Source organism: Carassius auratus, chromosome 31 (assembly GCF_003368295.1).
Source record: "Carassius auratus strain Wakin chromosome 31, ASM336829v1, whole genome shotgun sequence".
Taxonomy (NCBI): domain Eukaryota; kingdom Metazoa; phylum Chordata; class Actinopteri; order Cypriniformes; family Cyprinidae; genus Carassius; species Carassius auratus.
The window spans coordinates 13,668,562-13,682,493 of NC_039273.1; the positions used below are offsets into that span (position 1 = coordinate 13,668,562).

Here is a 13,932-nt window from a genome sequence, read left to right on the forward strand (position 1 = left end):
AAAAATTCTGCTCAAAATTGGACTTTTAATAATTTTGTACATGAATGTTTAGAGCCAATTTTATTATTATTACTTTTATTTATCATCAACTTTATTATCAGAATCACTCAAATGTGTATTAATACATCTTATGTAATAGAAATGCTTGTGCTAAATTCTTCTCATAAAATGTTGTTCTCGGCAGCAAAATATCTTGCAAGTCAAAGGGTTGAAAAATTGAATAATAATAAAATTATATATAAGTATATTTTCATATAATTTTCATGAAAAAGTTTGGCTAAACTACTTTGACATAAATACATATTAATTTGAATTAATTAGATGGAAATACTTCTTAAGAGTCAGATCAGCTATAAAATGTTGCTGTAACAACTAGCTGTATTCACATTTTGCAGTGTGTTTCATTAAAAATAACTGTTTTTCTCACTCCAAATGTTATTTCCTGTGAAAGTTCCTCATTCCATCACACTGTTTAACACAATGAAAGACAAACTGAAAATAAACCCATTCTGTTTAAATAAAAGTTTGGCCTTAAAGTGAGATTTCTCTTTAAAAAAAAATCTAGCTCAGGATCTACGGCACAGTCTGGGAGGAGGCTGGATATTGTCCTTGACAATGCAAAAAAGTTCAATCCCTGGCCACAACTATCTACTTATCTACTTGGATCCGGATGCAGAACATCTGGACAACACATTCCGGAGAGCCTTTAAGACGGAGGAAACATTGGGAAGTTCCACAGAGTTTGACTTCAGGATGAGCTCAGCACATGTTCTGCAGGCTCTGTGCCTGCTGATGGTTTTCTCCACAGTCAGAGCTCAGCACGGCTACACGTATGAAACCGGTGAGGAGTGGGTGAATACCTGGCGCCAGGGCTTCAACTTCCAGTGTCCCCATGGGGAAGTCTTAGTAGCAATCAGGAGTTACTTCAGTGAGAAAGAGGGCTCGGACCGCCTGTGGAACTTTGAGTGCCAGAGGACTCCCTACGACTGGGGAGAGCCCAACGAATGCTGGTGGGACGATATCAACAGAGCCGGGCTGGAATGGTATGTCTGTATGTATGCGGGTAACAGTGTGCTGTCAAACACATAATATGTCTTGCTATAATACAAAACACATTTGCAAGTATGTTTTATATGATAACATTCACTGTTGCAGAAAGGATCATCACACCCTGACGTTCCACTCTCTCTCTCTCTTTATATATATTTTTTAAAGTGTGTTACATAGAGAGTATACTATAGATGGAATAAACTAAATATTTTTCCTCATAATTTGCCAAACGTTGCAAGAATCTTTTCATAATTACAATTTTAGAACTTTGCCGTTTCAAGTGTCTAGCCAATACACATACATGAATGAAAGACAGATTTGGAATATCATCTTTTTGGACGGATATATGGAAATTATTTTTGACATTACACAGACATCCCTTGTGTTGCAAATATTTTTCTGACCTTTTCTGAAAAAGGTTTGGTGTTTGCATTCTGGGTTTACACTAACTAAAATAGAGAGCTCCCTTGCATGTATGATTAGACTCAGATGTGAATGATTACTGAAAGCACTAGCTAACACTAGCTTTCAGAGTTGAATGCTTGCTTTGACAACATCATGATCATTTGTCTGTCAAGGGGAAAACAATGAAAGTTTCTTAAATAGGACTGGAGAAACACAAGCAGATGTTTGGACCAATCCAGATTTTATAAGTGTCATTTATTCCTTGCCTCAGGTCGGCCGTTCTCAGTAAGCCACAGCCACAGAAGAGATATAATGGCAACCCTTAAGTTTAAGAGCCTTGTTTACTACCAAAATGAAACTTTAACAAGCCTCCACAAATGTACCTCAGACATGTTTGATTGCACATTTGTGAATCACTTCAGTTCTCTGACATCTTATTAAGAACAGCACTATGACATTTCAAATTGAAGTTGTGTTATATGTTGTACTGAATGTTGTACTTCAGTCTTCGTTAAAAGGTTTCTTGTTGAAGCACTGCAAGGTTTGCAGTGTTCATTCCAATTACAGCAGAACATCTTGTACCCATTATGTAGGTCTGACATGGTATTATTTCTTCTTCTCTTCTAATGAACAGTCATGTGGTCCTGGATACACACTATCGCAGTTACAGTTGCAATATCCAACACATTTCTGAGATGATCTATAGTTATCATAATAGTGATGAATTGAATTATTTATTTCTGCATGCAACATTGCTGCTTACCACCTACTGATACTTGGTCACAGCCAGATAAACCCAATGAACAACTAACTTGGAAAAGAAGGCAAAAAAGTAAAAAACATATTAAAATGTGTTTGTTTTTTTTTTATACAAAAACAGATCACTTAATGAGTGTGCAAAAATCTGTCCACTTAGACAATCCAAGTCTGATGAGTCACCCCAGCTTAAGAATGTTGTTCAACCGGGCTACCAGCCAGTCTCTCCTGGAGATTCTGCAAAAGAACTTTTAACCAAACAAATTCATTTATTTTATTTTATTATTATTTTTTTTTACCTGCTATCAAAAGTTTTAACATCAAAAGTCTCTCTAGTTGCATCAAGAGCAAGTATACATTGTAATGACTTGAGTGCTACAGGCGCTTTATAAAAAATTATCATAATCTAACCACATCTGCAATGCTGGGAAGTTTTATAGAAAGAAGAGGAAACTGAGGAATCAGTTAAAAGAACCTAATAGAAGTATTTTTATTTTTTTGGGGGCTTCCAAAAAATGCAAGGGTCAGTTTGGTTTCCTAATACCTAAACAACAAAAACGACATACGCATTCCAAAGGAATCTGAATGACTGTAACCATTATTAAAGATCATTGTGATAATAAATAGTAATTTTTACATTCCTGTTGTATAAAAAACTGCACATTGCTTCATGTCTTTGTAACATTCATACTGAAATAATATTGAGGATATTGCAAACATAACAGTGTCTCATAGTACATTCCTTCTGACTGTCAGTTACAACTAATTCATTCAAATGACTGCATGCACTATTCTCTCATTTTTGCCAGTTTTACACAGACTCCCGACAGTTTTACACAGACTCTGAGATTTGCTTGAATGGCATTGAACAGTATAAGCTTTGTTGTTTTGAACACATTCAGGATTAAACTTTTCCTGGAATAACAAGCTCATTCTAGTGCTGCAGTGTCAGGAGGACACTCTATGAATGGATATTTTGATAATTAATTTCTCCTTGATATAAAACCATAAAGTTCAAACTGAAGGTATACACAAGCAGCTACAATAAGCAAAAGCATACTGTGCACTGGTTTAAACATTATACTGGCTGCTTTCTTTGTCATGCTCAGCTTTGAAATGATCACTCAGGACTACTAAGGCACTATTATTATTTTTTTTTTTTGCAAAGCTGCGTTGAAACAATAAGTATTATGAAAAGAGCTATTCATCCAAAACCAACTTTCTTGTTCAACAATGAAACCTTCTTTCCAGCATCTAGACTCTGGTTGTCCACAGGAACGTGAATGTTTTGCCTGGAATGGTCTGACATGAAAAATGATTCATAGCCCTCTGATGATTTTCCCCTCTACAATAACTGTACTGTCTTAAAGTAAGATGATTGCCTTTTTTCCTTCCTTCATTTTTTTAATGATGTGATGTGTTGTAACACCACAAAAGTAACTGTAACTTTTTGTGATTTTTTATTTGGCTCAGTCTCTTCATATCGTGCTTAGTAAGACCATTGAGATGACTTACAATCTGTGTGATTCTCATGACAAAAGTGACCTTATTTTACTATTTCTCCAGTTTGTTAGAACAGGAAATGTCTGGTTTCTGTGATCAGTCTCTGAAGGCATAAGAAACAGCGCCAAGAGCCATTCAGTGCTCCATCCAGGTTTCTCCACCCACTCCAGCAGCATTGGGGGAGCTTTTCCAGTGGGTTCATTGGACTCAGTATAGTTTTCCCTGATCTATATATGCACACTCTGTAAGATTTCCTCAGAGCCAGTGCCCTGTCTGTCTGAATACTGTCTGTCAGTCTTACTGCATGCTGGGAACTTACAATTAAGAAATTTAGATCAGTTTCACAATTTGTGGATTGATGTAAAATAATTAGATAACATATTTTGAGATACATTTTATTTCCAGGAAGCTTTAGCTACTTGTATTTCTTCATATAGTTTTGCCCATTTTGGTCATACTTTAGTTTGGGGATTAATACTATTAATTTTCTTTTGCTTCAATAAATTCCATCATTTGCTGCTTATTAATGGTTAGTAAGGTGGTTGTTAAGTTTAGGTATTGGGTAGGATTAGGGATGTAGATTATAGTCATGCATAATATGTGCTTTATAATTACTAATAAACAGCCAATATGTTAATAAGCAGATAGTTAAAAGTGAGAATTGGTCCATATACTAAAATGTTACCAAAAATGGATTTTCCCACTATCCAATATGTGTTTTCTTGCCCCCTGATGTATATTTTTCTAAATATTTTGGCTTAAATATTTTGTTTACCAAATATATTTAGAATATAATTCAGAATATAGATAGATAAATATATATATATATATATATATATATATATATATATATATATATATATATATATATATATATATATATATATATATTCACATTGTTTTAGAATCAGTAGTTTACATGATTGCATAATTTGAAAATATGCCCCACATATATCAATTGCTGATGGCTGTCATTTAAGAGGATCTTACTTCATTTTTCCCTTCTCACATTATAAGAACAGTGTCTCGGAGTTGCACTAAGACATAGATGACATTCCTCTGGGAGAAGGCTCTGGCCTACTTCCTATTGGTGGAACCATTGCCCATAGCGTCAGTGTTGCTATGACAAAAGTCTGGCACTGCTGGTGGCTGGGGAACAGTGCAGAACTCATGATTGTGTCCCTGTTGGGATGACAACTGTTTGTATGGGCCGTAAACAAGCAGAAACCCTAAATAAACCTGTATTTACAGAAAACTACTCCTCGTCTCACAGCCATCTCAGAGGTAACATTTGCTGGCTTCTCAGTCTTATAATTATTGCCTAGTTAAATCAGTTTAGAATTATTGCAATTACATGTAAAAACTTGTTTTGCACACATGTCATAATGGGTACACATGTTCCTGCTGTACCAAACATTTTTCTATTATGGTCAAATGGGTTAAATATGCTAAAACTACTGTGGATTATGCATATTACAGTTAGTTCCAGTTCTTGTTAAATCTGATTGGACAAGCGGAATACCAAGGGTGTCAAAATAGCAAAATAACATTTAGAAAATCTAAGTTACTCAATAGTAACGTCTTTTTATTTAAAAGGATGCTCCAGCCTAAAATGAAAATTGTGTCATTAATCACTTGCCCCCATGTCGTTCCAAACCCATAAAAGCTCAGTTCATCTTCTGAACACAATTTGTGATATTTTGGATGAAAACCTGGAGGCTTGAGATTGTCCCACAGACTCCCAAGTAGCGGTGCTCCGATCACGATTGGCCGATCGCTAATGCGCATCTTGTCAGTAAAGCCGGTTCTCTAATCAGCGGTAAATTCCACCAAGTGCGTGATTTCACATAGAGTAGCTTTACTGATTACAGAAACAGCTTTACTGACGAGATGCGCATATCGGCCGATCGTGATCGGAGCAGCCCTACTCCCAAGTAAATAACAGTGTCAAGATCCTTAACAGGTATGAAAAGTCATCGTCAGAATACTCCATCTGCCATCAGACGTGCAATCTGGGTCATATGAAGCAAAGGGAAGACTTTTTGTAAGCGAGGAAAACAAAAATAATGACTTTATTCAATAATTCCTTTGTCAACAGTCTCCTCTGTGTCTCTCCATATCACCGTGCTGCTTATGCTCTTCTGTATCCTCCGCACCACAAGGATGTGCTGTTTCTTTTTGAAATAAAACAGCACCAACATCCTTGTGGCACGGAGGACACAGAAGAGCATACGGAGCACATAACCAAGATTGCATGGGGTGGATTTGGGGTGGAGTCACCCTTTAACTACTGTTCAATAGCAATATCTTATTCTCACTTGTGCTAGTTTTCTGATTATCTGTGGTAACAACCTGTGAAAAATCCAAAAGATTGATTTTACGGTATTCATTTAAAGCCCTGCAATGGCAAAATTGAACTAATGGCACCACACAAAAAAGTCAGACCTAATGCTGTTTTCACGAATGTTTGTTAAGCACACATTCCCCCTTCAGTATAAACAGGAAGATGCACACAATAATAGCTCAATAGCTAAAGTCAGGCACACCTCACACAACCATATGCCACATGTGCGACCTCGGAACACACCAATATTCCAAAGCTTTGTTTTTAAGGAGTCATATTCATTTAAAAAATAACAAATGTCTGTTGTCCAGCCTCTTCTCTCTATTTAAAATCAATATATGTACTGTCTACAGGTCCTCAGTTTGCACCAACAATGGGCTGGTTGCTGGTGTGCAAAGTAAATACTTTGAAGCGGTTTTGGATCGAGAATGGCAATTCTACTGCTGTCGATATGCCCGCAGGTGCCCTTATTCCTGCTGGTGAGTCTTGGAATAACAATTGGTGACCTAATGTACTCATACAGATACTTAACAACCTCTATACATCACAAGTTATATGCTGTTATAGATTTTAGGATTATGTGTCCTCTGATAATTGTTCAATAGGATGTTTTTCACATAACTTATAACCTTTCTTTTAAATGAATTTTCATGATTTGTGCACAGGAAGACGAGTGATGTTCCAGAGTACTACAAAGAAGAGGGGGAGATGGTAATCCCCAGTTATGGCTACTTCATAAGGGGGGCTCAGACTACTTTCAGTGGTGTACTGAGGTCTGTATGAACACTTCCTCTTCCTTTGCACTTAGTAGTTTTAGTGGTCAAAATAACCACCTGTTTTATTACACATGGATGTTTTATTACAGATGGATGCATTAGCATAATAGTTTTAGTTGCTGTTAATGGCAACAACAAAAAATTCCTTTGGAGGGAGATAACAGTTTTTTTTTATGATTTTGCAGGGATCGGCAGTGGAAGTACATCTTGTGCCGAATGACAGACTTTGATTGTCAGTTTGAAAACTTCTAGGACATGCGTGCATCACTTAATGTAACCTAAAAGAGCACATGTACGTCACCACATAAGCACTTAGAATAGCACTCACAGAAAATATATGCCATACTCCATTTTTAAATTAGCTTAACAACTTACAAATGTTTGGTTTGCTCTGTATAAACATGCATGGATTGCCATGTTCTCATATTTTGCAGTCATTTATGCCATTTCCATCTTTACAAATATTTTGTAATCATTTTTAAAATGTAAAGGACAAAAAAGGGATAAAATATTTTTATATTTTTGTGTATTATTAATAAGCTGCACATGCATTTATGTAATAAACAATGTAATAAACAGCATGAAGTTAACAATAGTTTGAACACTTTGAGTATCACTCAACACTTAAAGTATATAGCAGCATTTTTACCAATATGAATTTAACTATGATCTCCAATGCCTTTTTGAATGGTTTTTGAAAAAGTCTAAAATCTTTATTTTGGTGTATTTCTTTTTTATCTAAGTCTCAAATACTCAGAAGGAGTAAAAAAAAAAATGCATTCTTTGGAAAAATGGGTAGAACTAATAAAGCAAAGATTTCTCCCACATCTGCTTGTTTTTATTTTTTTATTTTATTTTTATTTCTTTGCATTGTGCAACACACAATGGCTGTTTACCTCTTCATAATTTCTCCATCTGTTTTCTGCTTTCCTTTAACAAGTGACTTATTTCATAGACCTTATTGAGTGGACATGGCCAGATTACATCTGATCTCTATGTATGTGTGTACAGATGTGTTTTTGGGTGTTCATAAATACTGATTACATAAAAGAGTCATTAATTCAGGAATCAGACAACTTAGGTTGTGCTGTTTTTGAAGAAGAACCTACTCATAAGGGTGATTTGTTAGTGAATCAGATAACACTGTTTGTGCTGTATGTGTTTGCATGAAGTCCTGAGGAAAAAGTAGAAATGTCCTGCTGTTTTGTCATAGTATGTGATATGTTTAGCATCACATCCAATCCAGACTGCACATTCACAATTAAAATACACAAATATGACTTTCCTTTCCGTGTGAAGGTTTCCACTCTGTTAAAAAGTGATGCAGGAAGCACTCGTGTGTTTGTGCTTGGTCTGGGTGTGTCTTTCCCAATGAGTGAGGCAATTATAGGTTGGATAAGGGTGATGGGGAATGAGACAGTTTAAATATAGAAAATGCATTTCTCTTAAAGCTGAATGAGAATTTAATACAAGACATTGCTTTTTCAAACATTTTGAATTGCAGTAGATTTATAAAAAATGGTGTACTGTGGTCTTTGCAATCCTGTTTTGATAGAGACTTGGGCCGTTTATGATAAAGAATAGATGAATAGAACTTTTGGATTTCTTTATGTTTATTTATTCAATTTTCTTTTGCTTTTACGTAGCATTTTGCATCCTTTTTTTGTTAAGCACTTAAATGAATGGGGTTAAGGAGAAGGCCACTACCTCCAGTGCAGAGTCAGATTCTGTCTAGTTGTCTTTCTAACTCCCTTGAGTTTGGTCGAGGTTGGATGTAAGCCAGTGGCTCTCAACGCAGTTTATTCATGGCAGCTGCTGACTTGAGGCATGGAGCCAAGCATCACAAAATGACATGGCTGTATCCAAGTCAAGCCTTCTCTCTGGGGACAGCCGACACTGTCCTTGACTTACTGCGCACTTCTGCTGGAACTGACCACTGCAGAGGGTTCAGCAGGTCAGGGCAGACCACACGTTCATTCAGCTGCTCTGCCGTTTTCTTCCGCTTTCTTCTTTTGTGAGTTTCAATTATGCAGGCTTACATACATGTATTATCAATAGCCAAATGTGCAATGTTGTAATTATGGTTGTTTGCAGGAACGAGAATAAAACTTTGTTAGCGTGGTGAGGGTTTTGGAACCTGTGCTCAGCTGTAATTATGGGATAAATACAATGAGACGCCACATTTAAGAGGAGGAGAAAACAGACAGATGCTAAATCCAATGAAAGCTCTTTAAAAATGCAGACTGAGAGGGTTTAACGAAGACAAACAGATTTAGCCAATAGCATGTTTCAGAAGAAGTTAGGCTAACATTTAGTGTATTTGCTTTTGTGTACTGTAAATTGAAATGCAGGTTCTGAAAGAAATTTAAAAAAAGAAAAGAAAGGAACTTTCTGTCCCTCTTTTTATTATTCCATAAACTTCAGTATATAAAAAAAAAAAGAAAAAAACTTGAAACCAAATAGGTGAGCCCATGATTGATTGGAGCACTTGTAACTTTTTGTTAAATATTTCAGGTGTAAAAAAAAAGTTACATTAAAATCCTGTTACTTGGTTAACGGTACATTAAGTTACATCGAAAATTTGATGGTGAATAATTGTAAATGGTTTAACATCACATGTCATTTTACTTTAAAATACTGTCAGTAATCACACCCACCTGCTCCTCATCCACCTGCAATCAATCCCTCCTACAAAAGTCACACACACTCAATCACCGTCTGGTCTCGTTCGCAACTAGGTCAATACCTACCTGCTTACTCTAAAGGACTAACCTTTTACCCTGCTTACCTCTCTCCAGCGATCTCCAACGTATTCCTGTCTCCATCGTGTGTGTGTCATCTGCCTCCATCGCCTTGTGTTACTACCCTCCGGATCAACTCATTACTCCAACCGCCACCATATCCTCACCATTCACTACCTGCTCCTCTGCTTGTGCCTTAATAAACCATGTTCTCCTGTTATTCCAGTCTCCTGTCCCTGATTAGTGTAACAGAAGACCGGACCAAGATCTTCGGCACAAGCATGAGTCTCACGGACCCTTTCCAAGACCTCGTTGACGCTTTGCGTCGAACCCTCACCAACCTTCCGTCATCTCCATCACCAGCGAGCACTTCTGGTAACAACACCACCGCTTCTTCACCCTGCCTAGATCTGCTTCCAGGGTGAGCCAGTGCCCAGAGGAAGTATCTATCCCCTCTCCATCCTGGAAGAGAAGGCCATGGAGGACTACATCAAGGAGGCGCTGGTGCAAGGCTACATCTGTCCATTTATTTTTCCTGCTTCTTCAAGTTTCTTCTTCGTGGAGAAAAAGGACGGAGGCTTGTGGCCCTGTATTGATTACGGGTCACTCAATAACATCAACGTAAAATTCTGTTATCTTCTTCCTCTCTTCCCAGCTGCCCTGGAACATCTCCGTGGTGCCAATGTCTTCAACCAATACGTGAGGGGGACGAGTGGAAGACAGCTTTTATCACCCCTACTGGTCACTATCAGTATCTTGTCATGCCGTATGGTCTAGTCAATGCCCCAGGGAGTTTCTCCACAAGTTCGTCCTCGTCTACATCGATGATAACCTCATCTACTCCCAGAGCCTAGTGGAACATCGTCGCCACGTTGCAGAGGTCCTGCAATGACTGAGGGCATTCCAGCTGTATCTCAAGGCAGCTTTGTATCTGTATCAAGGCATCCTTCCATCGGCCTTCAGTGCAGTTCCTTGGATATTACAACGATAGCAGTGGCATCCGGATGGACAAGGGGAAGGTAGACGCCATCTGGAACTGGCCCACTCCTACCACCATAAAAGAACTACAGTGATTCCTCGGCTTTGCCATTTTCTACCGCAAATTCATTCAAGGTTACAGCTCCATCACCAACCCACTCAGCAATCTTCTCCGAAACAAGCCCAAGTCTCTGTCCTGGACCCCAGCCGCCATGGAGGCATTCAATTCCATTAAGGAGGCCTTCACCACCGCTCCTCTCCTAGTCCATCCCGATCCCGATAGGCCCTTCATCATGGAAGTCGACGCCTCCACCACCGGAGTAGGAGCGGTGCTCTCCCAGAAGCAAGGGAACCCTAGCTGGCTCCATCCATGTGCCTTCTTTTCCCGCAAGCTCAACCCGGCGGAGGCCAACTACGACATCGGCCACCTGGAGCTCCTAGCTATCAAGCTAGCATTGGAGGAGTGGAGGCATTGGCTGGAGGGAGCCATACACCCCTTCCTAGTACTCACAGACCATAAAAACCTTGAATTTCTGTGCATAGCCAAGAGGTTAAACCCCAGACAGGCCTGCTGGGCTCTATTCTTCACTCGTTTCAATTTCTCCATCTCCTACCGGCCAGGGGCCAAAAATGTCAAAGCTGATGCTTTATCCCATTGTTACACTCCCAAAGAAAACCTGGGGGAACCCGAAACCATACTCCCTGACAAGGTAATCGGCACCCCATCACCTGGTCAGCCGAAACTCTGCCCTCCTCCAATTCCTCCACCAACGCCCCCCGGGTTGTCCACCGGGCTTGCAGTACATCACCAGGACACAGCGCACTCCACTCATCCACTTGGCTCACACATCACTTGGCACTAGCCATCTGGGGGTCAATGAAACCCTCTTGCTGTTGAGGGAGCGCTTCTGGTGGCACAACATGGCTTCTGACATCAGAAGGTATGTGCAGGGATGTAAGGAATCTCAAAGAGCCCACGTCACCTACCATCTGGCAAACTCCTCCCTCTGCCCGTTCCTAACCGCCCATGGTCGCACCTAGGGGTGGTCTTCATCACTGACCTCAGATAATCATACATGCATTCTCGTAATTGTTGATAGATTCTCTAAATCTTGTCTTCTTATTCCCCTAAAAGGACTGCCCATGGCAATGGAGACCGCCGGACTGATGTTTAACCATGTCTCAGATACTTTGGCATCCCTGCGGACATCGTCTCCGACAGAGGCCCCCAGTTCATCTCCCGAGTTTGGAGGGCTTTCCATTACCTCCTAGGTGTGGCCGATAATTTTTGTTATGAGTAAAGTACATATGTGTTACCGTGATGGTGTCTTTGTTTAACTGGCCTTGTGCACATCTATACATTATTATTGTCCATGTTTTGTCAACGCCTGCACGCTTTTACCATAAATGTAACATAATATTGCTTCTTTTTATGTGTTGCATGTAAGAAAAAATAACTACAGTATGGAATGCCATGAGGGTGAGCAAACAATGACAGAATGTGAACGATCCCTTTTAAGTGATCCTTCCTCTATTTCCTATGCTGTTCAGGAGGACAAAAAGATCTAAATGGCTGAACAGAAAACAGGACCTTTCCTAACTCCTACTGTGGTATAAGTCAGTGTAAATATCCCCAACCCATTTTTTCTTCTGCAGGAGTATATATCTTCTTACAACTCTGAGCGTCTAGGTTACCTATTAAAAATACACCTCTAACCACTTCACTCTGTGAACACTTGCATAAACACACAGACTTCTGAAGTGTAAGTGGCTTCCTCTCAAAAAATGTGACCACGACCCCTGCCTGGACAACAATCAGTTTCAAAAATAAAATAAAAACAACAACAACAAACACAAATAGCATTATTGAGATTCACTGGAGACAGGGATTTGACCTTTGTGACCTCTTTGTTAGCCTCTGTGGTTAACAGTGGGAGCAAACTGGACGCCTGAGTCACTTGCGTTAATGGTTATAAAGCAGGAACCTGACTCTTCTGACCTTACATACTCCACAACCTGCTTGTTCCCTCCTCTTTCCTTCTTTCTGTCCTCCCTCCTTCCTCTGCTCACCTCCTTACTACATTGTTCTTTGTCTCCAGTCATAAGACAAGTCAGAAGTACAGGAAAGGTGAAAGCCGGAATCCCGCCTGATAGTATCTCATTTCCAAACTGTCATCAAATTTTCATTGCATTACCCTCATACCCAGTGGCGTAGCAAGCTTTTCAAAAGTGTGGGGGATGGATGTGATTTGTTTATAAACAATAAAAATGATAAATACATTGACAAAGGGGTACGAAATGCAGGGCTTAAAGTTCTCCGGTGTCGTGCCGGATTTTCGGCTTGCAGCGTTTGGCTGAAAAAAAAAAAAAAAAAAAAAACTCAGAAAAGGGGAGAGAAAAAAAACGCCCACACAAAGCTTTTTCTCTGGTGGTATAAATAATGTAACAATTTACTGTTTTTAAACATTAAAATAATATAAAATTTTCTTTCATAGTTCTTCAACAGGTATGCAAACAATAGCTGCTGAACAATATCCCAATAATAGAAATTAGCATTAGTCTAAAAAACTACATATAATACCGAAAACACTTGACATGTCAACAAAACGATAACAGAACATCTTCCCAAAAAACCTCGAAAGCATAAACACTCATTCAAAGTACCTTGAAAAGGGAGATGTAAATAACCATAACCATAAGTTCCCGCCTCCTCAGCACGAGCTAACCAATAACACCCCAAGAGAGGCGGGACTTAAGGCAGAACAGCCAATCATCAGCCAGTCACACTCAAAGCCGGTGTCCTTTGAGAGGGAGGGAGGAGCAGGCAGACACACAGCGGTTAGAGAAACGGAGGAGAGACTGTAGTAAGTTGTGCAAAACTGGGGGAAAAACTGCAGAAAAAGTGCGGGTGTTGAACCCTCTCACCGGGAAAAGTGTGGGTGTTAAAACCCCCACATCCCCCACGGGTGCGACGCCCCTGTACACAAGAACACGCCACACACCAGACGGTGACATTTCAAGGTTGAATTATGAGTTGCTATTTTTTTTATACTAAATTTTGTATTTTTGATCACATCAGTGAGCTAGACCGTGGCAAAGTTAATTGACTTAAAGAAACGTTCTGTACTTCAAGGTGTGTTTTCACAAGAGTAGCATAGGACTAAAGGTGAATGAACCATTTCTGAGAAATCTGTCCCCAGTTCTTTTCATCATTACTAGTAAAATACAGTAGGAGTCTCCAGGAATTGTCTTCTCCTTTAATGCAAGGCTATTTTCCATGAACAGCATGTTTGAAAATTGTATTGCAGCCTATTTACGATGTCTTAAAGGGACAGGAATGCTCAAAGTATGTTGATTTCAGCCTCTGATAGAGCTTTGC

General features: G+C 39.2%; 1 protein-coding gene across 1 annotated transcript; it reads left to right on the forward strand.

The window, feature by feature from the left end:
* Positions 1 to 629: 629 nt before the first annotated feature.
* On the forward strand, positions 630 to 7,661 carry dpt (dermatopontin). Its single transcript, XM_026213736.1, has 4 exons — positions 630 to 1,043; positions 6,412 to 6,537; positions 6,724 to 6,831; positions 7,020 to 7,661. The coding sequence occupies exons 1-4, from the start codon at positions 754 to 756 to the stop codon at positions 7,084 to 7,086; spliced, it is 591 nt and encodes a 196-aa protein (XP_026069521.1). The 5' UTR covers positions 630 to 753; the 3' UTR covers positions 7,087 to 7,661.
* The last annotated feature ends 6,271 nt before the right edge of the window (positions 7,662 to 13,932 follow it).